Source organism: Rhinolophus hipposideros (assembly GCF_964194185.1).
Source record: "Rhinolophus hipposideros genome assembly, chromosome: 19".
NCBI classification, from domain to species: Eukaryota; Metazoa; Chordata; class Mammalia; order Chiroptera; family Rhinolophidae; genus Rhinolophus; species Rhinolophus hipposideros.
Window position 1 is genome coordinate 28,141,984 of NC_138065.1, and position 25,849 is coordinate 28,167,832.

At 46.3% G+C, this 25,849-nt stretch overlaps 3 protein-coding genes across 5 annotated transcripts in view; all 3 read left to right on the forward strand.

Moving 5' to 3' along the window:
- The window catches only part of LOC308487225 (sodium/potassium-transporting ATPase subunit alpha-4-like), a gene marked incomplete at both ends in the record, with an annotated part of 35,734 nt that extends 26,897 nt beyond the window's left edge, over window positions 1-8,837 (forward strand). The window contains 4 exon segments of the mRNA XM_081025243.1: window positions 2,799-2,953; window positions 3,093-3,216; window positions 4,469-4,610; window positions 8,720-8,837. Coding sequence (XP_080881369.1) covers window positions 2,799-2,953; window positions 3,093-3,216; window positions 4,469-4,610; window positions 8,720-8,837 — 539 coding nt within the window.
- On the forward strand, window positions 739-1,335 carry LOC308487620 (large ribosomal subunit protein uL6-like; the record flags this gene model as incomplete). The annotated part of the gene is made up of 1 exon (XM_081026067.1): window positions 739-1,335. The coding sequence occupies exon 1, from the start codon at window positions 757-759 to the stop codon at window positions 1,333-1,335; it is 579 nt and encodes a 192-aa protein (XP_080882193.1). The 5' UTR covers window positions 739-756.
- A 3,704-nt stretch (window positions 8,838-12,541) lies between the features above and the next one.
- Window positions 12,542-24,438, forward strand: CASQ1 (calsequestrin 1). Of its 3 annotated transcripts, XM_081026068.1 has the most exons (11): window positions 12,542-13,258; window positions 15,150-15,234; window positions 16,062-16,162; window positions 16,372-16,483; window positions 16,789-16,862; window positions 17,194-17,324; window positions 18,386-18,431; window positions 19,367-19,421; window positions 19,653-19,753; window positions 20,575-20,649; window positions 21,753-24,438. In XM_081026068.1, exons 1-11 carry the CDS (start codon window positions 12,980-12,982, stop codon window positions 21,903-21,905), a joined length of 1,212 nt encoding a protein of 403 aa, XP_080882194.1. In that variant the 5' UTR covers window positions 12,542-12,979; the 3' UTR covers window positions 21,906-24,438. The 3 variants fall into 3 exon arrangements, with proteins under 3 accessions (XP_080882194.1, XP_080882195.1, XP_080882196.1); XM_081026069.1 differs by lacking the exon at window positions 16,789-16,862 and having other exon boundaries at window positions 12,785-13,258; window positions 17,198-17,324; window positions 21,753-23,075; XM_081026070.1 differs by lacking the exons at window positions 15,150-15,234; window positions 16,062-16,162 and having other exon boundaries at window positions 12,805-13,258; window positions 21,753-24,144.
- The last annotated feature ends 1,411 nt before the right edge of the window (window positions 24,439-25,849 follow it).

Here is a 25,849-nt window from a genome sequence, read left to right on the forward strand (position 1 = left end):
TAATACCAGCATGAGCCAGGGAGCTGTGTCCTACACCTGAGAAACAATGGCTTAAACTGGAGTGGGGTGGAGAGGCGGAAGAAGGGAAAAAAACATTGAATGTCAACTATAACTAAATATATAGGTATATATAGTCACGGGATGTGTAGTACAACATAGGGAAGATGGTCAATGGTATTGTAACAGCTATATAAGATGCCAGAGAGGTAGTAGCTTGAGGGGTCGGTTATTACTTTATGAGGGGTTTAAATGTCTAACTATTATGTTGCTTTGTACACCTGAAACTAATTTTAAAAAAATAGGGTGGATGAATGCATAAGAAAACAAGACCCTTACATATGGTGCCTACAAGAGACTCACGTCAGATCAAAAGTCACATGGACTGAAAGTAAAGGAATGGAAAAAGTTATTCCATGAAAATGGAACAACAACAACAACAAAAAAAAAAACAGTTGGGGTAGCAATACTTATACCAACAAAATAGACTGTAAAACCAAGGCTATAACAAGAGACAAAGAAAGACCCAGTAATCCCACCTCTGGGTATTTACCCAAGGAAACCCAACACATTACTTTGAAGGGACATGTGCTTCTATATGTTCATTGCAGCATTATTTGCAATAACCAAGATACGGAGGCAACCTGGGGTCCATCAATGGATGAATGGATAAACAAGAGCTGGTATATATTTACAACGGAATATTACTCAGCCATTAAAAAGAATGATATCTTGCTCTTTGCTGAATCTACTGCGAGGATGAAGACCATTCTCAGCAATCAGACTGTGGACATTCCAGAAAATGTGGACATCACTCTGAAGGGACGCACAGTTATTGTGAAGGGCCCCAGAGGCACCCTGCGGAGGGACTTCAATCACATCAATGTAGAACTCAGTCTCCTTGGAAAGAAGAAGAAGAGGCTTCGGGTTGACAAATGGTGGAGAAATAGAAAGGAACTGGCTACTGTTCGCACTATCTGTAGTCATGTACAGAACATGATCAAGGGTGTTACACTGGGCTTCCGTTACAAGATGAGGTCTGTGTATGCTCACTTCCCCATCAACGTCGTTATTCAGGAGAATGGTTCTCTTGTTGAAATCCGAAATTTCTTGGGTGAAAAATACATCCGCAGGGTTCGGATGAGGTCAGGTGTTGCTTGTTCAGTATCTCAAGCCCAGAAAGATGAGTTAATTCTTGAAGGAAATGACATTGAACTTGTATCAAATTCAGCTGCTTTGATTCAACAAGCCACAACAGTTAAAAACAAAGACATCAGAAAATTTTTGGATGGTATCTATGTTTCTGAAAAAGGAACAGTTCAGCAGGCTGATGAATAAGGTGTAAGTTGTCCAGCTACAGAAGCACCAAGACGTCAAGACACAGAGCGAATCTGAAATTTGTGATATTTTGAAGGCGCAATAAAAGACATGTATTGAAAAAAAAAAAAGAATGATATCTTGCCATCTGCAACAACATAAATGGAACTAGCGGGTATTATGCTGAGGGGAGTAAGTCAGATAAAGACAAATGCCATATGATTTCATTTATATGTGGAATCTACAGAACAAAACAAACAAACAAAATAGAAACAAACTCTTAAATACAGAGAACATTTTGATGGTTGCCAAATGGGAGGGCCATTAGAAAGCTGGGTGAAAAAGGGAAATTGGTAGTTACAAAATAGACACGGGGATATAAAGTACAGATAGTATAAGGACTATAGTAAATAATACTGTAATAACTATACATGGTTTCAGATGGGTACGAGATTTATTGGGGTGATCACTTCATAAGTTATATAAATGTCTAATTACTATGTTGTACACCTGAAAATAATATATTGTATATCAACTGCAATTGAAACATTAAAAAACTTAAAAAAAAAAAAAGATCCATTGGACCCTGATGTATAAGTTGACTGCATAAGCTAATTTCGAAAACAATTCCTATTGGTGAACAGGAGAACCCCAGAATCTGTACCCCAGGCTTCCTGCTGTCTGCCTATAGCTATCTTATTAGAATTCATGACAATCCACATAATAGTAATAATTACCATTCCATTGAGACCTTGTATGATCCTGATACTTTGCTCAGTATTTTGTATCCATTTAATTCAATACATTTTTGAGCACCAACTATGTACCAGGTACTATTCTAGGTGTTGGGGATGCAACAGTGGAGAATAAAAAGTCATACATCCCAGCTCTCATGTCAGTTCATTTCTAGTGGAGTGAGACAGACAATAATAAAGTAAATTGTTAGTATATTAAAGAAGATAAGTGCAATGGAAAAAATAAAGCACAGAGTGTAAGGAGAGAGTACAGTTTTTTGAAAGAGTCATCCAGGAAGAATTCAACCATCTTGCAAGGCAGAAGGGATGAAATTCAGAGAAGTAAGGTGTGCCCAAGGTCACAAACCAGTTATGGCAGAAAATAGGATTGGAACCCTAGCCCAGGCTCTTTTCACTTTAGCCTTACTCTTCTAATGGATTTTATATTGGTGTTTGCAGACATCTCTAAGTATTAACCAGGCCCAACCCTCCTTTATCTTTAGAGATCAAATGACATTAGTCAGTTGAATCTAAGAACAAGAAGTACACAGATATGGCATGCTAATAAATCCTGGCTCTAATTAATAGTTACACAATTTAGAAACAAAATTGGGACAGCCAAAATCGAGGACCTCCAGACCCTTTTATGGTCAATGACACTGCTTTGTAGAGATCTCTCTGTCCAGGAGCTGGTGTGTAGGAGGTGTGTCCTCTCTGTGCTTCTCACAAAAGGCTAACTATCTTCCCCAGGCCACCTCATCTTCGATAACCTGAAGAAATTCATTGCATATACCCTGACCAGCAACATCCCTGAGATTACGCCCTTCCTGCTCTTCATCATCCTCAGCATCCCCCTGCCTCTGGGCACCGTGACCATCCTCTGCATCGACCAGGGCACTGACACGGTGAGGACCAAACTGGGACCTGGCTCATGGAGCTTCTGTAAGAAGTATCTGTGTCCAGGAAGAGGGACAGAACTCGAGTTACTGCTGAGTTTCCTTCTGAACTTTTTATCCCCTGTTATTCCCACCCTGCATTCTCCAGGTTCCTGCTATCTCCTTGGCTTATAAAGCAGCTGAAAGTGACATCATGAAGAGAGCTCCACGGAATCTAAAGACTGATAATCTGGTGAACGACTGTTTCATTGGTATGGCCTATGAACAGATTGGTGCGGCCAGAAAAATGAGGGGTGAAGGGAGTGGGGAATGGTTGCACCTGTCTAGTCATTGCAGCCATCTCAGTTTGGAAGTCAGGGAGATATTTTCTTAACAACAGTGTTAGGCCCTGGGAACACAAAGAACCATTGATGTCTGATTTGCCCTTGACTTATGAGTCCAGTCAGAAAGGAACAAACATATATAAAATGATAGCATTTTTCCAACTGCCAAATAATGAGTATAGACAGGACATGCTATCGGAGTACAAAGTGAGCAGGCTCACCAATCATGAGGATTGTCAGAGAGGCCTTATGGAGGAATCAGGATTTAAATTGGTGTTGGAAGATTGGGCTTAGACTATCCAGTGTGTGGTTAGCTGTGGGTGATGAGGAGAGGGGAAATTCACATGGCCTCGTTGTTGAAGAGTGAATAAATCAGCTTGGTGGAACACTCATTCCTGATAAGGAGTAGTGAAAAATAAGGCTGTAGACACAGGTAGCATTTACACTGGGGCCAGGCTTGAAAGACATCTGAGAGCCATTAGAGGTCTTTATTCTTGAGTTGCCAGGTACAGTGGAGTTTTTCAGGTAGTAGGATAAGGGATAGACAAGGAAGAGATTGAGAATAAGGGAGACCATCCCAATATCTAGAAGAGGAAACACATAGAAAAAGCACAGATTTAGGGGCAAGACCTATGTTTGAATCCTAATTTCACCACTTACTACCTGCATGACCCTGGAAATGACTGAATCATTTTTGTGCTTTAGCTTTCCCACTTATGAGATGTAAATAATAGTTCAGAATTGTTGTGAGGACCAATATCCAAGGGTATCTACAAGGTGCACAGCTCTGTAATGTTCCAGGCATGGACAATGGAGGTTTTGACTAAGGGAGAGGCAAGGGGCAGAGAGATGAGGAGAGGAAAGGACTTGATAAGTGTCCTAGTCAGAGAAAATGGAAAGGAGTCCAGCACTCACTCAGTGGGGAGAGGGAAGAAATCCCCTCTAAGGTCCTTTCAAGTTTTAAGATTACATAACTGAAAGATGACTCTGGGTTAAATCATAGAAAAAAATGTCAGGGCTTAGAGGCCAGCCCTACAGAAATTACGGGATCAGATCATGGCTGGAAGAATCTTCAACATTATAGCCCAACACATGCCAACCCAGCTAAAAGCAAGTCCCAGCCATCACCCCTTCTAAGGTCAACATTTTGAGGTCTTTCTCTGAACCAGGTTCCCCTGTCCTGTGACTCTACCACTCATAGGGATGATCCAGGCTGTAGCTGGATTCTTTACCTACTTTGTGATCCTGGCCGAGAATGGTTTTAAGCCTGTAGATCTGCTGGGCATCCGCCTCAACTGGGAAAATCAATACTTCAATGACCTGGAGGACAGTTATGGACAGCAGTGGGTGAGTAAAAGGGGTAAGGTAGTAGATAGTGACTAGTAAGCATGAAGAAGTGACAGGGAAGAGTTGGTTTAGCAAAGTTTTGAAAAGTGGGAGAATAGAGAAACCAGACAGAGTTGATGCCTTATCTCTAGTCCTATATGAGCATTCTAACATTTGATCTCAATCTCCAATTATGTCAGCAAGTATTCTTCTCTTTGTTTACAATGACTTCATGTGTGTTCATTCCTACTGTCTGTCATCTATCCTTGCCTTCCGGGATCTTTTGGCTTCCTTGGACCTGGAAGTCTTCTTTGTTATATCAACTTTCGGAGTCTGATTTCTGCTTTTCTATATTCTAACCATTGTTGCTCCAGAAATGAATGCTTGGTCCTCTCTCTCCTGTTTTGCACCCTCCCTCCATGGGAGTTCAAATCTGAAACTTTTTTATTTGTATATCCTTTCTTTGTCTTCTAAACTTTTTAAACCTAAAGGATGTCTCACTGCAGTAGCAGTCTTTTCTAACACTCAGGATGAATGAGGCCCAAACTGCAGCCCTCTAACTGATACTACATATTTAATAATTTTAGTAAGTATGCTTCTTTGTATCTGTGAATATTTCTGTCCCAAGTTCTAAGACAGTGGGAAATGTGATACCAGTTGTTGCTAGAATCGTAGGATCGTAGTACCATAGAAAACACATACGAGTAGTCTACTATCGTCATTCTATAAATGAGGAATCTTAGTCTGGAAAGATTTCGTGAATTGCTCAAAGTCCCACAGTGAATCTTAGAAAAGTTGGACTAGAATTCTGGACTGATTCTTGTCTGGCACTTTCCCACTTCACCATACCTCCAACCAAGCAAATTGCAGATTTCTCAGAAGTAGGTTAAAATCTGGGTTGTTGGAAAGAAGGCCCTCATCCATACTTGGCTTCTACTAGCAGAGCCTCATGAAGCCATCAGATGTCAATGTTTCCAGATGCCAACACTGCTCCAGGGTCCAGTGATGCCCAGAGTCCTCATCACTGTGCACCTGTCCACATTGCCTCAATCTTCAACTCAAGCCTTTGTTAGTTTTATATCTTGATACTATCTCCCTGCTGTCAAGATGCAACTCAACATATATTCATTTATTGTAAATTAAAGGTAATTAAAATTAATTTGAAATAACATCAAAGGTATTTTGAGGTCTTGCAAAATAGGTTGAGACCAATCGCCCTGAGGCATAAACTCCGTAAAGGCAGGGTCTCTGTCTCTTCCACTGCTGTGACTTTCAGATAATCGAGTATAGAGCTGCCCACCCAGGAAATACTCTACATACTGCTAGAAGCAAGGATAGCTCCTTACCTTCCAAATATCTCTCACCATTAATTCCATTGATCACCATGTATTTATTATATTCATTCAGCAAATATTTCTTGAGCATCTTCTGTGTACCAGGTAGTGTTCTGCCCTGGAGATATGGTAGTGAACAAAAATGACCAAGTTACTGCTCTTGTGGAGCTTACATTCTAGTTCGGGGTAGGGGGTTGTAGGGGAGACAGATAATAACCAAATATAGAACATACTGGGTCAATGGATTGTAAGTAGAAGTGGAGTCCAAGAGGAGTTGGAACAGATATTTGAGTGAGATGGAAAGGTAAAGATGGTGGTCAGAGAAAAAGGAAACCTTGAAATTGAAATTACAAAGAAATTGTAGCTATTGGAAAGGACAGTGTCTGGAGTTTAACTATAGGAGCAAGCAGCCCAGGTGGGGAACGGAGGACAACACCCCTGGAAGAGAAGGAAACCAAAGAACTGTGAGACCATGGTGTTGTAAGGATTATCAACATAGATATTTAAATCTCCAAAAAGGAGGACCGAGCAGTGTTAGAGTGACAGCAAGTCAGGAGCTAAACTTTTCAAGGGATGATGGGAGTGACTTGTGTGTCGGTAGCTGAAGGATAGTTGGTAGTGAGATCTGATGCATGCTTACTAGCTGCTAGGTCTTTCTAAGTTTTACACTTGGCTCATCAATTTTTAGCCTTTGTTTTCTAATCATTTAAAGCTCTATACTTCCCTCCAAGTACAACTTGGGCCACATTCCGTGAGGTTCTATATGTTTTCAAATTCTTTATTCAACCTACAAGTTATTTATAAACATGCTGTTTTATTTTTTTAATGGGCCTTTTTCTCCAGTCTCATTTAGATACATACACTTCTTCTGTGCTCCCATAGCCCTCTGTGATCTCTTATAACCTACTGTGCTGACATAACATATTTATCTTCCCCACTGGCTCCTTACACGTGAAGTGTGAATGAAAGAATGAATGAATGGAAGAATGATGTCTCCTGGGTGGTACCACCTTTAAGGCATTCCTCTCCCCTCTGCATTTAGATTCCTCTCTGGCCCCACCTTCCTTACTGACCTATTTCCTCTGACCCTGCTTGCCTTTCAAAGTCCACCTTCCTCTACGCCACACGTCTTATTAAATTAACAAGTACTTATTGAGCTATAATACATGTAACTCACTGAACTAAGCATGGGGAGGGGAACACAAAGATAAATAAATGCATCTTGTGACTAATTCAGATGTACAACATAGTGATTCAACATTTACATACCTTATGAAGCAATCACGACAATGAGTCTAGTCACTGTACATAGTTACCCAGGTTTGAATTTCAGCTCTAAGGTGTATTATTCTGGGACCTTGGACAACTTCTTAATGATTCTGAGCCACAGCTTCAACTGCAAAGTCTCAATAATACAAACCAGGAAGACTGTTGTGAGAATTATATGTAGAAATGCATATAATGCACCAAGCATGGTGCTTTGCTCATGGTGGATGCTTTGGTAAAAGTAGCTCTGTCATTGTCGCTATTAATGCCAATATATAAGTAATAGTAAGTGCAGTTGGGCATTACTTGTGTTCCCAAACGGTCTATATATACCTTCACCATAAAACTCATGACCTAATATTGAGATTATTTATTTTGTGTGGTTCTCTATCCTTTTTTCACTGATCGCCTGAGCAACTTGAGATCAAAGATTATCATTTCATTTCCCCAGGACCTAACATAGACACAGAGTAAACATATGAAAATTGTTGCTGAATGAATAGCTGACTGTATGTCTATAACTGTGTGTGTGTGTGTGTGTGTGTGTGTGTGTGTGTGTGTGTAAGGAACCATTGTGTGTGTGGGTAAGGAACCATTGCCTAGACCTGCACTTTCCAGTACAGTGCCACTATTGTTATGTGACTATTGAGCTCTTGAAACACAGCTAGTGAGATGGAAAAACTGAATTTGTAATTTTATTTAGTTTTAGTAAATTTAAAATTAAAAACTAAAGCCGTGTCAAATACTTTTTCTACTAAATACAACTTTACTCTTTTGATTGGATACATTTTCCTTTAACCATTGAAAATTTTGTGTCTGATTTACAATGTGCTGTGAGTGCAAAATACTCACTGGATTTCAAAGACTTAGAATTAAAAGAAGAATAAAGTATCTCATTAATAACATTGATTACATCTGAAATAAAAATATTTTAGATATATTGGGTTAAGTAAAATATATATTAAAATTAATTGTATCTGTTTCTTTTTATTTATTTTAATATGGCTACTAGAAAATATTAAATTTCACATGTGGGTTGCAATATACTGCCATGAGACAGCACTGGTCTAGGCCATCTCTCTGTCATCCAAGTGAACAAACAAATGTGGTTCTGCTTCAACCCCTCCCCAGAGTCCATCTTGTTGGTCTCTAATTATAGAAAAGGTTCAGGGAGAAATAAAATTCCCCATCTTTGCAACATGGAAGAATGTATATATTGCCACACTTCCAGTCTCAAATAGACCGCTCCTGCTTGGACAACTTCAGGTTAGAAGGGTAGAAGACCTACAGTTCCTGGCAAGTGAAGGGGACCTCCCTTAGCAACTCCACAAACTTGGTAGATAACCTCCATGCACACTACCTGTACCTCTAATGTGGCATTTATCCCTCTCCTCCCTCATCCCCAGGCTCTGACCTCCTCAGAGGTAGGGGTCAACACTATTCTCAATGTCCATATGCTCTACTTTTCACCTGCCCTTTTCTGGCCCCTGTCTCCTGCTACACTGACCAACTCTTGCTCTTTACAGGATATTATGGTGGCTCTGCACTACTCCCTACAGCCTTCTTATCTTTATCTATGATGAAATGAGAAAACTCACCATCTGTTGTCATCCTGGCAGTGAGGGTCCCTGCATCCCACTCTGACTGAGTAGTCACCAGCCTCCGAACTAGCTCTCCCATTCTGCCTGCTTCCTCCAGACCCATTGCCTTTCTCCCCCCTTCACTGCCTGACCTGTGTATGGAGCCTGGCCCTCAAGTCCTTGACTCTGCCACCCTGCTCCTTCCAATCCTCTGTGCCCTGAGCTCCACCCTCAGGCCTCCCACCTGGTCCTTGCTTATCCTTCTGCTCATCTCTCCTTGCTGCCTCCCTACTGCCTTCCCCAGTTAATTCTGATCTCTTCTCTTCCACAGGCTGGCTGGAGAGGGAGACCTATTACTAAACTCAGCAGAGGAAGAGCTTCACATGACACGGGGTGTCCTGAGGGTTGGGTGAGGTGTTAGGAATTATGAGTTTCGCATGATATCTGAGTTGGGGCAGAGAGATATTGGGATGAATCACCTTGGATGAGAGAGACAGGCAATCTTAGGGCTGGACTGAACGCACCACGGGTAGGAGATGAAATGGGTTGAGGGGAAGGAAGCCCAGTCTACATCTGACTGGAGCCTAGTGAGGAAGGGCCTTGTCCTGTTGAATCAGTAGCCACTCTAGAGAGTAAATGTTGCAACTTCTCTCACCTGGCTGGATGTGTCGCATCTGATTTTAGGAGAGTGGGGATTACTGTGATGCTTTTATTCTAGATCTTCATGGAAGCCATACAGGGGAAGTCAAGGGCCACAGTCAAGGCTAAAAGGAGATCAGAATCAAGCATCGTTGCCCCTTCAGGGCTATCAACATTTTAAAGTCACTTTCCAACCTGATGGAGATTAAGGACAAGACAGGTCAAGCAGGGATCAGAGAAATGGAGGGATTGAGAAAAGATCAGCAGAACCACAACATACAGAGGGGACCACAGCACCTCCCCCAGTACTGGCAGGTAGACTCTCTAGCCCCCACTCCAGTTCTTCAGGTCAGCTTATAGAATCAGACTTTTAGTGCTAGAAGGGACCTTATTTCATCGACAAAAAAGAAACTGAGATCAAGAGAGGTTCAATTACTTGGGAAGGCTCACATGGTGAGTGGTGAAGGGGCTGCAGCCCTTCCTCTGAGGAAGGCACTGGTGGTCCCTGCCTTCTGCTCTCTGCCACAGATGGGTCATCTTGACCCCATCCCACCCCTCTGGCCATTTTCTCTCCTGTTGCCTGGAAATAGAAGCTGAAACACTTTCTGGATCCCTGTAGCCTTTAGTTTAGGCAAAGCACCCTCCCCCCCATGCCCCAGGCTCTACAGGGTGATGGACATTCTCAAATGCCTGGTCTCTGATCCTGGGTCCATACATTTTCCTGCATCTCAGGTGGGTGAGGCGTCCCCAGGGAGCCTTTCTTTCCTGACCACCCTCAGTGATAGCTCTTCCTTCCTCTTCACCCACTCACTGGCTTTTGCTTTGTGAGCTGGTCCACTTTGCCCTGTGGGTCAGTTCATTTGCAGGCCTGTTTTAGAGGGGAGGGTTGGCTGTGCCCCAAAGCATACAGAGTGAGAGATAAAGGTTAAGGAAAGCTGGGGGAAATCATAGACTGTCACCAAAAATAAAGCACACGTATTCTTTGACTGCACACTATGCCTGGCAGTGGGACAAAGGGCTTACACACACCATCCATTAATTCATACAACTAATATATTCTTATCACCCCATCCCATTTTATAGATGAGGAAACCAAGGTCTAGCTGATTCCAGAACTTGTGCCCTTCAAAGGTCTCCCCAGCCATGCTCCCCTCCCTCCTCTGCAAGTTCTCCTAGGGACACGGCTCTATCAGTCTGGGGTCCTTCCCTGGTTGCTGACATGGCTGAACCAGACGCTGGATGATGGAGGGGCCAGGGTGTGCATGAGTTTAGGTGTGGAGGGGCCAGCTCCTCAGGTTTCAGGAACAGGAGCTTTGGGTGTCTGGTGGGTTAAAAATATAGAGGCCCCAACTCAGGGTCATTTGATACCAATGGCTGAGCCTGCTAAGTCTAAGGGCCTGAAGGCAGGGGCCCAAGCGGAAGGGACTGTACAAAGTAGAGAAGAAAGCATCAGAGAGAGGAGGATTGGGTGGGTGGGGGAGTGCAGCTACTGGAAAGCATAAGGTGGAACTGGAGAGCCAAGGGCAAGGAGAGAGAGCATGATGGGATGAAAAGCCTGGTGGCTTCAGGAGAGGATGAAGAAATGGAGCAGGCCTGGGCCACCGTTTAGTCCCATCTCACACTCTTGGAGGTACACAAGGTCTGATTCATCATGGATAAGTCTAATGTTCCAAAGTCTTTGTCCAAATGTTTCCCCACCCCCAGAGTGCAGCAGAAGTAAAAAATCGGGGCTGGATGTCATCTAGGTCATCTGCTTCCAGGTGGGTCTGCCCATCTGTCCTGCTGTCTACTCTGGTTGTAGGGCCGTGAGAACATTAGTCTCTCTCTGTGAGACCAGAGAGGGAAAGCCTGGGGGAGAGGTCTGCTCAGCTCCAACATGCCCTGCCTATCTGGCTCCAGGAACAGCTGTCCCTCTTGGACCCATCCTGCCATGATCCTGAGATTTTCCATGGCTTTCCTTACTTAGCAGTGTAAGATTTGCCCCATGGGAGTGTGGAAAAGTTACTCCTCTAACAGAATACCAAGTCATTGCCTCGGTGCAAAATAAACACCATCAGTCGAAAGCCAGCGATATCACAGGGTGGAAATAGAGGCCTTCTGACCATGATCTAGCCCCTCCATGATCTCCCTCATGCCTTGGTTTACTATGAATGGTAAGTGCCCTGGTGGGGGGGGGCGGTCATGAAGAGGGTCCCTCCTTCCTAGGTACCCAGAGATGAACTTATCCACTCAGCCGTCACCTCCTAACTGGGCACCAGGAAGTTAGAGCCTCTCCCCTCCAACTCCAGTTGGCTCTCAGGCGCACAGAATTAATCAACATCCTTGGCTCATGACATATGATCGACGTCTTCATGATTTCCCAGTGTTAATTTTTCCCCTAGTGTTTCTACCTGATCCTCCTTGTCGAAGGTGGAGGAATGAATGGGCACTATTCACTGCTGTCCTTGGAACCATTCAGCCTGGGGACCCTCCCTCCCCCTCCCCTCCCTCCCTACGGTCCCCCAGACAATCAAGTCCAACAGGATCAGAGCTCCAGCAAGAGGCAGCAGCTAAGGGCTTACCCCTTCCTCATAGGCAGAGGAATCCCAAAAGCACATCTCTACAGAATTGATGTGGCTAGCACTTCCTGCCCCATGCCCTCCTTCGCCTGCATTCCCGAATTAGGAGTGTTGAGTTGAAGCAAAGGAAACAGGATGGAGCTGAGCCAGGTCACCAGTCCTGGACAGAGTTCCATCTTTTATTCAAAGGATGACCTCATCCTTGGTCCTGCTTCTCTAAAGGGAAGTACAGGGGGTCTCTTTCCTAGAGCCTGGATTATATTTTATTGCCCCGTCTTCTCCACAGGATCAAAGAAACAGACTTCACCTAGAGAAGATTCCAGCTTTCATGACTTAGAGTCAACACTGCATTTGTCCTTTCTCTCATGTATTATGAATTTAACCTTTGACCTAGCATATCTTCCCCTCTCCACCCCCATTTCCTTTTCTCTGAGCTCCCTTGGGCTCTCTCACTTCTCCTCCAATCTCCCCCTCCCCCACCCCAGTTCCATTTACCTCCAGACTCCTCTGGTCTTATTTTTAGCTCCAGCTTTTTCCTTTCTTAATATGGAGATGAGCTCTTAGGCTGGTGTAGGGACAGGGGCAAAGGAGCCCTGGACATGGAGGGAAGGGGAGGGTAAGGAGGCTCTGGGAGCCTGGGGGAGAGGTGTAGGAGGTGGGAGGATTCCAGCCTCACTGAGCTGTCCTGGCCTCAGAAGGTTACCCAGCTCTCCTGCCAATCTTGGAGACATATTTAGACAGGACCAGGTGGGGCTGAGGGTGCCAATCTCAGGGGGAGCTCTGGTTCCCTCCCCGCCCCCTGCTCCTATTCCTCCTCCTGACCCTTTCTCTCTTGGCTCTACTGACAGTTTCTTCAGGACCCAGCAGTGTCCTCTGTCCACTGCTCTAGGCCATTCCCCACCCACCCTCAACTGTGAACCCCTAACTCAGGATTGGGACCCAGGGGCCCCTCCCTACCCCAACGAACCTCTTCTGGACCAGGAAAGCCAACCCAGATCCCACTACCTCCATGCGTGCTGAAGACAGGATGGGGGCCAGAGCTGTGCCGGGCCTGCGGCTGGCACTGCTGTTACTGCTGGTGCTAAGGACACCCGAGTCAGGGGTGCAGGGGGAGGATGGGCTGGACTTCCCTGAGTACGATGGCGTGGACCGTGTGATCAATGTCAATGCAAAGAACTACAAGAATGTGTTCAAGAAGTACGAGGTGCTGGCACTGCTCTACCACGAGCCCCCCGAGGATGACAAAGCCTCACAAAGACAATTTGAGATGGAGGAGCTGACCCTGGAGGTGAGTGGTGGAGTCTGCAGCCCTGCAGAACACACCGAGCCTTCTCTGTGACCCCCACATCCTACAATCCCATGGAGGTCTTTTAGGGTGGGATCTGGGGCCCAAGTGCATTGTGGCAGGACTCCTGTCTTGACCAACAAGACCCAAGCGATGTGTACCCCCATAGTCAGGCAATTTTAGGAGAGAGGGGGATTGTGAGGGGTTGTCTCCTCCATGCTACAGGAGGCTGGTAGTATAGGTTTGGTTAGGACTGGGGTGTCCTTGGAAAGGGGGCAAAACAGCAAAAAAGAGATTCTTCAGGGGTTGGGGGTCATTGCAGTCCAGTAGACTGCACCTACCCGTCTACGTTCCTAGCCATAAAATGCCTCCTCTTCATATACTTTAGGGGCAGCATCCCAAAGAGATCCAAACTGAATATAAGTTTAAATGTTATTAACACCTTACTTGCATGTCATTTATTTCATGGCTAAAGGTTTACTAGAGGCTATCATGCCCCTTTGCTGTCCTCTCAGTCCCTTCTTCCTCCCCTCCCTAACTCCCCATCTGCCCCTATTGGGTCCAGGTGGTTGTTCTGATTGGAAAATTCTTGTGGCTGGAGGAGGCTTCAGAATGCCCCAACTGCTCTTTGTGGGAAGATTTCCTCACCTCCAAGCTGACTCCAGGCCCAAAGGAGAAAGGAGCTATTATAACAAAAACACCTCTGTTTGGGGGTGATGGGAGAGATGTGGTCACACACACCTCTCCAGGTGCCAGCATGTGTTAGCAACTCCTCGTCCAAGCTTCAGCAACCCCTTCTCTAGCCTGGCAATACAGATAGGCCCCAACTTGCCCAGAGCTTGGAGTATTTCAGGGCAGGATACCAGGACCTCAAGCTCTCATTTCTGTGTGCCCCTGCTGGGTGCTGGAACCCACTATCTGATTAATGAGTTGAGTATTTTTATCCTGAGTGCTCAGCATCCGTGGCCATCCACCTGCCAACCACTTCTCTTCCTGTCCTCCTGAGTCTGTGTTAGATGGGATTAAGCCACAAGCTGTGTCCAAGGCAGAGCTGAGCGCCCAACTGGCAGACTGAGAGGGCAGGGATGTGACTGTCCACAGCGTCAGGACAGGCTAAGGTAGAGAGTGAAGGAGAAAGTTCACGCAGATGAGAAGAGCCAGTTCTGCATCACCTCTAGTCTCTGGTTCTCTTTCTCTGAGAGTGATGAGCCCTGGCCACAGTGACCTCTACTCTCAGCTTTCTGGAGTTCCCCACTTCTCAGCAACATGACCAGGCCCCCACCATCCTCCTGCCCTCCAAAATTCTTCACATTGCGGGTTGCTCTGAGAATCCCAGGGAAGACACCCCATTCTGGACATGGCCTTTGATGAGAATGCAGTGCAGGGGCTCAGCCCTGAGCCAGGGAAGGGCCTCATTCTCTCTGAAGCCAGACTCATTGGCATCCCCGAGGAACCGGGAGTTTCATGCAACCCCTCAAAGTTGAATGTAATAAGCACATAGTAAATGAGCAATAAACATTCAGGGATTAAAACTGAGCTACAGGTGTGGCCAGTTAGCTCAGTTGGTTAGAGCGCGTTGCTTTTAATGACAAGGTTCAATCCCCACATGGTCCACTGTGAGCTGCGCCCTCCACAATTAGATTGAAACAACTACTTGACTTGGAGCTGATGGGTCCTGGAAAAACACACTGAAAATAAATAAAAAGTTAAAAACTGAGGTAAAATCCAAAAGGCTGGGTTGTAGGGAAAGCGGAGATATTCTGGATCCTTGCACAGCGTCAAGGTTAACTCTTCAATTCCCTGCATCCCAAGTGACCTGACTTGAAAGCAATGATGTGGGGAGTAGGGGTTACTAAGAATATCAGGGCTGATTTTACCCTAACCCTCCCTGCAGTTAGCAGCCCAAGTCCTGGAAGATAAGGGTGTTGGCTTCGGTATGGTGGACTCTGAGAAGGATGCAGCTGTAGCCAAGAAACTAGGTAAGGGAGGGGTGGGAGCACAGGGAGGGAAAGATGGCAGGTGAGACTGGACGGGCAGCCCTGGTATAGGCTAGGGACTCAATCATGCCTATTCTAAAGGGTAGGGGAAAAATACTAAAATTGGGAGAGTTATGGCTCAGGGTCCCCTCTCTTTTATTCCTTATAGAGACCCATGCTCGAATCCCAGGAAGCATGTGACTGGCTTTCTATGTTTTTTAGATAACTGAAAAACAGGACTAGGTGCTAGAGGAAAGGGAGAATCAGGAAACACAGGTGGGGCTGAAGAGGCCGGTGCAAACTTCTCTTCCCACCCTTCCCCCTCCAGAGCATGGCTATATGTTACAGGACTAGCCACCAGGGGGCAGCACATGCCTGAGACTGGACTCCGGATGTGGATGGGGGAGGGGTAATAAGTAATGAAGTCATCTGGTCAGTAATAGCAGAGGGTTAAAATGCTGGACTGGGAATTGGCCACTGGAGTCCTCAGAGGAGGTAACATGAATATTTCTCTCTGTTATGGCAGGCAAAGAAAGGGAGAAATCTTGCTAGAGTCTAGATCTCCCTATATCCACCCCTAACACCCGCACCTCAGCCCAGCTTCTCCCTAGAGAGCCCTTGAGGCCAATTTAGCTGCCAGGGCTAAATAAATCCAGGGGATAAGCACTAGTGGTGTAGGTCTAAGGGTCAGTGGAGGTGAGCAAGGTGGGGAAGGGGAGGTGAAGGATGTGGGGTCCAGTGGGATTATGGAATGGGCTGTGGCCCTGGACTTAGAGCCTTGGCTCTGTGGGAAGTTTGGGATCATGACTCACCTCTGGCCCACTCCCCAGGATTAACTGAAGAGGACAGCATCTATGTGTTCAAGGGAGATGAAGTCATTGAGTATGATGGTGAACTTTCCGCTGACACCCTGGTGGAGTTTATGCTTGATGTGAGGATTAATTACCCTGGACCTTCATGCCCATCTCTGACCAGCCCCAACCTTACACACACACACACACACACACACACACACACGCACACCAGAGAGCCCCTTCCTCCTGTTCCCCAACCCTCTTCTCTCTTCCCTCATCCCTCTCCCTGCTTCTACCAGTGAGGACAGAAACTCATTCTTTTCCTTCAATGTCCCGGCTTTTCCAGGTTCTAGAGGATCCTGTGGAATTGATTGAGGGTGAACGAGAGCTGCAGGCATTTGAGAACATCGAGGATGAGATCAAACTCATTGGCTACTTCAAGAGCAAAGACTCAGAGCGTGGGTAACCCTCAGACTCCATAGTTCCTTTCCCTGGATTCCCCACGTCATGGCTTTTCTACCGCTTAACTCCTCTTGCCACAGTCAGCTCCGTCAACTGCTCTGATCTCCTGTATTCTGGGGGTTCCAAGACAGGCCCCTCCAGCATTCCACCCTCCATCATGTTTTAATCACTCTCAGAGGGCTAGAAGGGGTGGGTCTCAGAATGAACCCTACCTGCCTAAAAAGAACTGGGGGAGGCAGTGGGGAGATGGTTCCCTGGCAGACTCTCCTCTCCCAGAAACTAACTCTACATCCCCTCTCAGATTTCAAGGCCTATGAGGATGCCGCGGAGGAGTTCCATCCATACATCCCCTTCTTCGCCACCTTCGACAGCAAGGTTCTCCCCCACCCCGAGGCCATATTGGGTCTCCCTCACCCTCCTCATTGGCCTTCCAGCCCCTCTCCCAGAATCACTGGGGGACCTGGTCCCTCCTTACACATGACACCTCCCATCCCCACCTCAGGCTTCCCTCACCCCAAAGATTTTAGATTATCTGACACACCCCTCTCATGTTCAACCAAAGCCCAGAGAAGTGAAGACACTTGTCACAGTAGCAGTGATGTGAACACAGGTTGTCTGACTCCCTTCCTAACATCTGTTCCCTCATAATACTGCTTCGCATTGTGATCCTGAATCCCCTGCTCCCCGCCCACATCCTCCACCAAAGGTAGCAAAGAAGCTGACCCTGAAGCTGAACGAGATCGATTTCTATGAAGCCTTCATGGAAGAGCCTGTGACCATCCCAGACAAGCCCAACAGCAAAGAGGAGATTGTCAGCTTCGTGGAGGAGCACAGGAGGTGGGGGCAGGGGTAACCCTCTGAACCAGGCTAGAACACCCTTCTCTGACCATTCTCTGTGCTGGGGGAATCTCAGCCAACCAGGAGGCTGTTCTTGCCTAGAGAAAATAGACTTCTTGGTGCCAGTGCTCATGATATGCCGAACCTTTCCCACAATATTTTGCATCCTATCCAGCCCTGAGTCCTACATAGAGAAGGTCCTCCATAAATGTATACAGTTCATTGGGGTGAGTGTTGAATGCTTGTGGTCTGCCAGGAACTGAGAGATGTTTTCTATAGTATTATATTTAATCCTTTCAACAACCTCAATTAAAGAGATTCCACAGACAGCACGTGTCATAGCTGGATTCCAACCCACATCTGGCCTGTGTTCTTTCTCATGTTTACTCTATACAAGTTCTTCTCAATAGGAGTGGAGGAATTGGCAAGGTAGGGGGAGAATTTTGCCCTCCAGAGGGTATTTGTTAATGTCTGGAGACATTTTTGGTTGTGGGGAGTGCTGCTGGTATAAAGTGAGCAGAGAGGCCAGGGATGTTGCTATACACCCTACAGTGCACAGAACAGCCCCCCACAAAGAAGGATTACTTGGCCCCAAATGTCAATAGTGCTGAGGATGAGAAACCCTGCCCTACATGCACACATAGTTCTCTTCCATAGTACTCCACAACTGGAAATACCCTTTCATCAGTGTAAACTATACTTACTCTCCTTCTCTCCCCTTCATCAAGGCAGGGACATGTTTACTTTGTTCAACTCCTATCTACACAGAAGGGCTCAGACACTCAATTTTATTGAAAGAATGAGTGAATGAATGAATGCTCAGATGTCCATTTCTTACCTTTCTCCCAAAAGTCTCTCTTGCAGTCCCCTTGCCCACCCTCTGTTCTCCCACCTGTTTTAAGCACGCAATAATCTAGGCCTAGTGTCCAGTGCCAGATGGCTTTGTTCTGGGTTACAAGCTATATGTGCCCTAGGCATGACCCAGAGACAACCTTTGCTGTGGGGACCTTCTGGGGTGTGTGCTTTTCACCCACTGAGAAGTGACTGTCTGTCTCTTCTAGATCGACCCTGAGGAAACTGAAGCCTGAAAGTATGTATGAGACCTGGGTGAGTACCCCAGACAGGGACCGACCCTGGGGGAGCACGGGTAGCTGTAGACTCAAATCTTAGAAACATCCCACCCTGCTGTTCCTCATACCTCGCTTGTAGGAAAGACAATGCACCAGCAAAGGTTGAGGGGGTTTGTTCCAAAGAACGTGTCACACATAAGTTGATGAAGAAGACAAGAGAGGAGTCACAGCTCTGGGGCTGAAGAATTTGCACTGTCACTTGGAAAAGGGTCACCACCACAAGAATACGAGGTCTGGCAATTAAGTTCGTGAACTCATCCTAGAAAAAGTGCTACATACCTCATTGCTGAATATCACTACGGTCACCTTTGAAATAGTCCCCTTTGGAATCTGCACACCGATGCCAATGCCTAGTCCACCCTTCAAAGCAATTTTGGAACTCTTTCTGGAATGGGCATCAGAGCTGTCCTTATATTACACTTGATGTCCTGAATGTCATCAAAATGTCTTCCTTTCAATGTTTCCTTTATCTTCAGGTAAAGAAAGAAGTCATTGGGGGCCAGATCAGGTGAGTAGGGAGGGTGTTCTAATACAGTTATTTGTTTAATGGCTAAAAACTCCCTCACAGACAGTGCTGTGTGAGCTGGTGCATTGTCGTGCTGCAAGAGCCATGAATTGTTGGCGAAAAGTTCATGTCATCTAACTTTTTCACACAGCCTTTTCAGCACTTCCAAATAGTAAATTTGGTTAACTGTTTGTCCAGTTGAAACAAATTCATAATGAATAATCCCTCTGATACCAAAAAAGGTTAGCAACATTGGCACAACAAGTTCACGAACTTAATTGTCACACCTCGTATACCTCCTCCAGAAGCTGGATTTCCACAAAATTCAGGTTCGAGGAAAATCTAGGGTCTGTTCTGGGCTCTTTGACTTCAGGGCGTATAGCTAAGGCCTCCTTCCCCCACAACAGGAGGATGATCTGGATGGAATCCATATTGTGGCCTTTGCAGAGGAAGCTGATCCAGGTGAGGGAGGAATACTGGATTGGAAGGAGGTGGGGGTTGCTAGTGAGAGGGAGACAGGGGTGTTAGAGCACAGGCTTCACTTCAGAGGCATTCCTGGGAGAATGCAAGTGGCCTGGAGCTAGACATGCAGAGTTGTGGGAGGCGAGGGGGGGGGGGGAGGGAGATCTGGACTCATGTCCTCTGTGTCCTTTTCTTCTCCACCCCCCTCACATTTCTCGCTTGTGTTCTAAGATGGCTATGAGTTCTTAGAGACTCTTAAGGCTGTGGCCCAAGATAACACTGAAAACCCTGATCTCAGCATCATCTGGATTGACCCCGATGACTTCCCCTTGGTAAGAGGCACCACTCAGGCACAGCTGTCCTAAGGTGGGGCCTAGACTGTGGCACGTTCTGAGGGCAGCTTCTTTCAGAGTTCATACCCCATCTCCTAGCTGGGGCCTTGGGACATTATGCCTGCTGTGTGCTCAGGGGCACTGTGGGAATGGAGAGAGCCTGAGAAAGGGGAGCAGGAGGGGAAGTGAACCGCAGGGGAAACTCAAACTACTCCTAGAAAAGAGGCTGGGCAGGGAACTCATGTGCACGGCTGACTCCCTCTAGAGAAAACCAGAGTTTTGGGGAGCAGATGGGCACATTAACTCTGCACGTGGTTGTACAGAATCATAGAATCAAACCACAGAATTTCCATGTCTCAGGGGATGGCTTTGTTCCCAGCTTAATCCTCAACACCAAACACTCATTGTTGAAAGACCTACTGAATGAACAAACAGAAATGTGAAGAAATTGACAATTACAGGGTATAACCATCTAGTTTAGAGATGTAGAAACTGAGGACCAGGGAGAAGTGACTTGCCCAAAGTCACAGAGTCACTCAGCAGCTGATCCAGGATCAGAACAGGGGTTTCCTATCTAGTTTTCCTCTGAAAGGAGGTCTCAGTGTCCCCAGCTGACTATCCTGATACTTTTCCTTTTGAGATTTCTATGCTTTAACTGCTTAGCTCTACCCAATCCCTCAGGCCCTGCATCTGGACCCATTCCCCATCCACCATGGGCTCATAGTATCCTCCTCTATCCCCTCGGCTTACCCTCACACTCACCCTCCTGGACTCATGTATTCCTTGACTCCATTAAGTTGCCTAATGTGTTTCTTCCACAGCTGGTTCCGTACTGGGAGAAGACGTTTGATATCGACCTGTCAGCCCCACAAATAGGAGTTGTCAATGTTACTGATGTAAGTTTCTTTGCTCACCCCGATTGACCCCCAACTCTGCTTCCCAGCATAGCTGGCTCTGCTTTGTCCTGCTAAAGAGCAGTTGACTCCATCCCAGAGAAATCAGACCTTCCCAGTCTAATGGCTGGACAGAGGGAGACATTTGTGCCCTGAGCACACCTGTCTCCCCCTGTTGGAATTGGCTGCTCATCCTTCAAGGCCCAGTTCACACCGTCTCTTCATGAAATCTTCCCAGATATTGAAAAGATCTTGGAATCATTCCTTCCTTGGTACTCCCAGAGCCCACTGGCATTGAGAACATGACTTTCATATGGCTATTTATGTACCATGTGTGTCTCTTCCAGTAGACTTTGAGCTTTTTGAGAGCAGAAATCTTATTCACAAACGGCAGGTGCTTTGAAAATGTTTAGTTGAACTGAATAAGCCACAGTCTTTGCTTTCATATAATTCCCAGTCTAACTAGGGAGGTACACATTCCATTAAGTACCAGGCCAGATCTGATAAATTCTATAATAAAGATACAAATAAAATTCCAGGAAGGCACAGAAATCAATGATTTCTGCTTGAGAGAATCAGAAAAGGTTTAAAAGGAGTGGTATTCAAAGTGGAAATTGTACAATGTATAATTTCTAAACTGATGGAAAAGTTAGTGCAAAAGGTCAGGAGTAGGAAAATGAATATCAGGTTTGGGGAAAAGCAAGTAATTTTTTACGACTTGAGAGTCTAGAGATTTCTGAGGATGGGGCTGGAAAAGAAGGTTATGAAAAGCCTTGATTGCTGAAGAGTTTCAGATTTTATTCTTTAACCCATGAAGAGCCACCAGCATTTTGTCTCAAGGGCATATGTCTGTTTTAGGAAGCTCAGCATGACAAGACCATGGAAGAAAAATCAAAGGGAGAAGGTCTATTTGCCAATCCAGCCATTCTTTCTACTCCTGCTGTCACTATTCTAAGGTCACCTAGATCTTCATCCCTGACCACTGGCACATGAAGGGAAGGGACAGAGGATGTAGGGAAGGATGTACAGAGTCCAGTGAGTGGGAGAACAGGTGTAAAGATGTGAGTTGGATTTAGCTGCTGTCCTCTTTCTGTGCCATGTCCTAGGCGGACAGCATATGGTTGGAGATGGACGATGAGGAGGACCTGCCTTCTGCTGAGGAGCTGGAGGACTGGCTGGAGGATGTGCTGGAGGGTGAGATCAACACAGAGGATGACGACGACGATGATGATGATGATGATGACGATGATGATGACTAGTTGCTATGGCAACTATCTCCCTGCCCCACCTGTTCTTCTCATATTCCTTCCTGCCTTCCCTGTCCTTTCCCAGAGCTCTTCCAGAGACATTAGGTCATTCTTTACTATAGAGCCCATTGAGGATCTATATGCTGAGTGCTGAGACCCTGGTTCCCCTCACCTGATGAGAAAAGGAGCTACTTTTCCCCACACAACGGCCCAACTATCGCATCTAACTTCTGTTTCTTGTCCCACAATGTCCCTGGATCTATTATTTGTTTCTCCCGTTACTCCCTAAACTCTTGTGATTTTACTCTTGCCATATCCCTGGGCCCCCATCTCTCTTCCCTCTGTTCCCTCTACCTGTGCATACTCTTCCCCCAACTCTCTCAAATCCTATATCCTTCTGACAGTCCTTTCCCTGACTGTGTTTGGGGCTGTATCTCAACAATCTCTTGTTAATATATTTGGGTCAAACAAGAGGCCTCAATAAAGGATCTGGGGCAGCTGAGCAAGTGTCTGCCAATGAGGTCTCACCTCTATGGCAGGAGGGCAGCAGCCAGAGAGGGGGTGTTAGGTGTGATTATCTTGTTAGGGGCTTCGATAGGAGGGGGTTGGGGCTCCCTCCAGGCAGTTATCTCAGAGAAGCTTGGATTATTTATCTGCTGCAAGTCAATAAGCCATTTTGGAACACATGGTGTTTGTCCAGCACCACCACTACATTCTGGGAGAACAGAGTGTGCCACGCCTGTCCCTGCTCTTGAGCTGATTAGTCTCACTGGGAAGTCAAAACAAGCATACTAAACAATTAAAGAAATATACAAAGCAATATATAGTTAAGTGATTATGTGCTACTTGATGGCACCTTCCCTGTGTCTCTTATTCTAACTGTCAAGACAGAGCCCAAATAACACTTCCTCAGTGAGGCCTTTCCAGAGGTGGCCCATTCTGCAGCTCCCTCCTCTGGGTTCACACTGCACGCTTTCTTTACACCTCTATTCTACTACTCAGCACATTCTATTCTAACTCTCATTTACATGTCTGTCTTTCCTACTAGACTGCTCCCAGGCCTTTTCTCTGTGTCCACAGGGCCTGGCCCACAAAAAACAGTCCCTAATAAATGTTGATTAAAAGAAGGGACAAATGGACAGAATGAGCTCAGAAGAGATCAGAGTGGGCTTTGATGGCTTCATAAAGGAAGTGAATATTTTTCTAGGCCTTAAATAAGAGAAGGATTTGGTTAAGGGCAAAGGAGTTGGGGAGTGGACATTTCAGGCAGTGGAAATGCACCAGAAGAATGTATCTGTCATATTGGGGGCACAGAGGAGACCAGAGAGACCAGAAGAGGAGCTCAAGTAGTGATCATGACAGGGAGTGGGCAGGATGGGCCTAGGCTATAGAGGTATTTGAGTTTAATCCTGTGAGGTGAGGAAGAAGGGAAAATTTTAATCTGGCATGACTAGCAGGATAGATCTAGGGAGGGGAGATGAAAGAGATACCAGAGGCAGGGAGACCAACTCTTTCAATGGGAGACCATTAAAATAATTGGGGTGAAGTTGGGAGAACATGAGCCCGAGTGGTGGTCATGGAAGTGGAGAGGAGGCATTGAGTTTTGTATGCTGGGGATCCCCCAGATCTGGGCCTGCTAGAGTTCCTGGCAGGAAGGATCTGAATTCGCTTCAGCAGGTCCCAGACTGGGGTAGGAGTAAAGGAGTCAGGAGTGGGTGTGGGGGAACCAAACAATTGAACAAGCCCATAACTAGCAGACAGTTTTCATGGATCAGGTATAAGGGTGTTGCTGGGAGACTTAGAAAATTTCTGAGTATGGAAGAATGAGACCTGAGGTTAGAGAAGTTTGCACCCTCCACAGACAAATCCAGGATTCCTGGAGAAGTGGCAGGAGTGTAGAGTAGAAACCATGTATTAATCCAACTTGTACCCATTTAATAACTGTTTAATACATAGTGTCACATCCAGCGCAAGACGGGCAGTGAGAGAACGAGAAGGGGAGGCGAAGGGTTAAGAAAGAAACAGAAATCAAGAAAGTTTTGAAACAGGGGCCAAGGGTCTCACAGCCTCAAAGGATTGAGAGCCCCGAATCGGACCACCTTGTGGCTTTTATTGATGAACATACAAGGAAGTAGCATTGTTTTTGTTAGGGTCTGTGAGTCCCATACACCGTACCAGAAAACTGGTTCAATCCAATCACCCTTGCCTGTCAAAAGTCCCATGATGTATAAATAATTATTGTTTGTACCTCCCCAGGGGACAAAACCTTTATGTTGAAAACTTACTGAGATGGAGAACTGATGTTATCACTTCCCAAGCAGGTTGTGGGAAGGAATACAGCCACAGAGGCAGAAGCTCTCCTTAGATGGGGGAAGGTGGGAGCTGTGCCCAGCTCTATCAACCCCGTGAATTCTCCTGGTGGTCCCCACACGACTGTACCTGTCTTAGGTTGTTCCTTTCTTGAGGAATCTTACCCGTCCTTGGCTAGCCAGCCATCCTTTGGGACCAAACAAGGAGATGGCATAAAGGTGAAGCAATGTCCCTGAAAGGAATAGTCTCACAGACTCTTCTTTGTTTTTAGGGGTAGGCATGAGGGGACAGATGGGCAGGCAGCAGCGTGACAACAACATAGTATGGGCACTAGGCCAATAAAATAATGCCATGGAGTTTACTGTCTAGCATAGGTCAGTGGAAGGCCCAGACTAAACATAGCTCCCATGTTTTAAGCCCCCATTTGTACCGTTCCTTGGACACTGACAATTTCTGAATCTCAGAAGAACGCTGTAAGACAGACACTGGTGTCTATCTTACCAGCGAGGACACGGAAGCTCAGACGCATAACCTGTCTGAGAAAGGAGTAGAAGCAGCATGAAGTTCAAGTCCCCTGTACTTGGTTAATTCTAGAAGACCTGGACCTTCCACTGGTGCAGATAAATCATTTAGTTTCAGTCTCAAAGATGGGTCAGTGAAATAGTTTTGGCCCCACCACACAGAACAGAGGAGATACATACAAAGGCAAATTATGAGGGTGTGACAGGGGACACTGGGGGACAGGGTAAAGAGCACAGAGGCTGGGCCTCCTTCTAGGAGCAGTATAGATTCTAGACAGGAGGGCTCATCTGTAGTTTCCTGAGGAGTCTCTACCAAGATGGAACTGAGGGGAGGACAGGGGAGTCCTTGGAGGTGGCCCAGACACCGTTGGGGCTCAGACCTCTTCCCAGAGCCAGACTCCGCAGGAGTTGAGGCAAGACCCCTTAGGCTGGAGAAGGGGGTGAAAACATGTGCTTCCTCATTTCTTCCTTCTTTCAGTCTGGCTGAGAATCTGGGGGAGGAAAGTCCCTGGGGTGGAAGGGAAGTGAGTGCTGCCATCCCAGGCCAAGGCAGAGGGGCAGAGTTAGGAGACAGAGCTAAGTGTGGCTTTGCAAGTTATCTATATTTGCATGCTGAGCTCATCGCTGCTTTTTCTCCCCAGAAAATAAAATGACATCATGGTGGAGGGAAGGCGGTAGGGTAGTATATTTGGGGAAGGTGAGAGGAACACAAGGCTTCATCCTAGAGGGAAATCTGGGGCTCCATGTCCAGCGAAGGCTGCTCTAGTGTTGCTTCTGGCCCCCACCCCTACCTCCAGCCCCACTGTCCCAACGTGGGTAGTCTGAACAGTCATTACCCCTGACACATAAAGGGGAGAAAAGAGGTTTTTCAAAATACCAAGTCAGGCAGCTAAAAGGACCCAGACACCAAAGGCCTTCCAAACCCCTAAACCCAAACTTGCTCTGTGCCTCCCAGGGTTCCAGCCATTGTGGTCATCGAAAGGTCATCATGGGAGGAGTGTGTCCCATTGGGCAAGAATTAAATCTGAAAATTGGGTTCCGAGGTTTAGCGGACGAGGTAGCTTCGCCCTCGCAGGAGTCTTCCAGGACCCCAACCCTTTGGTTTCCCCTTACCCCGCCCCACCA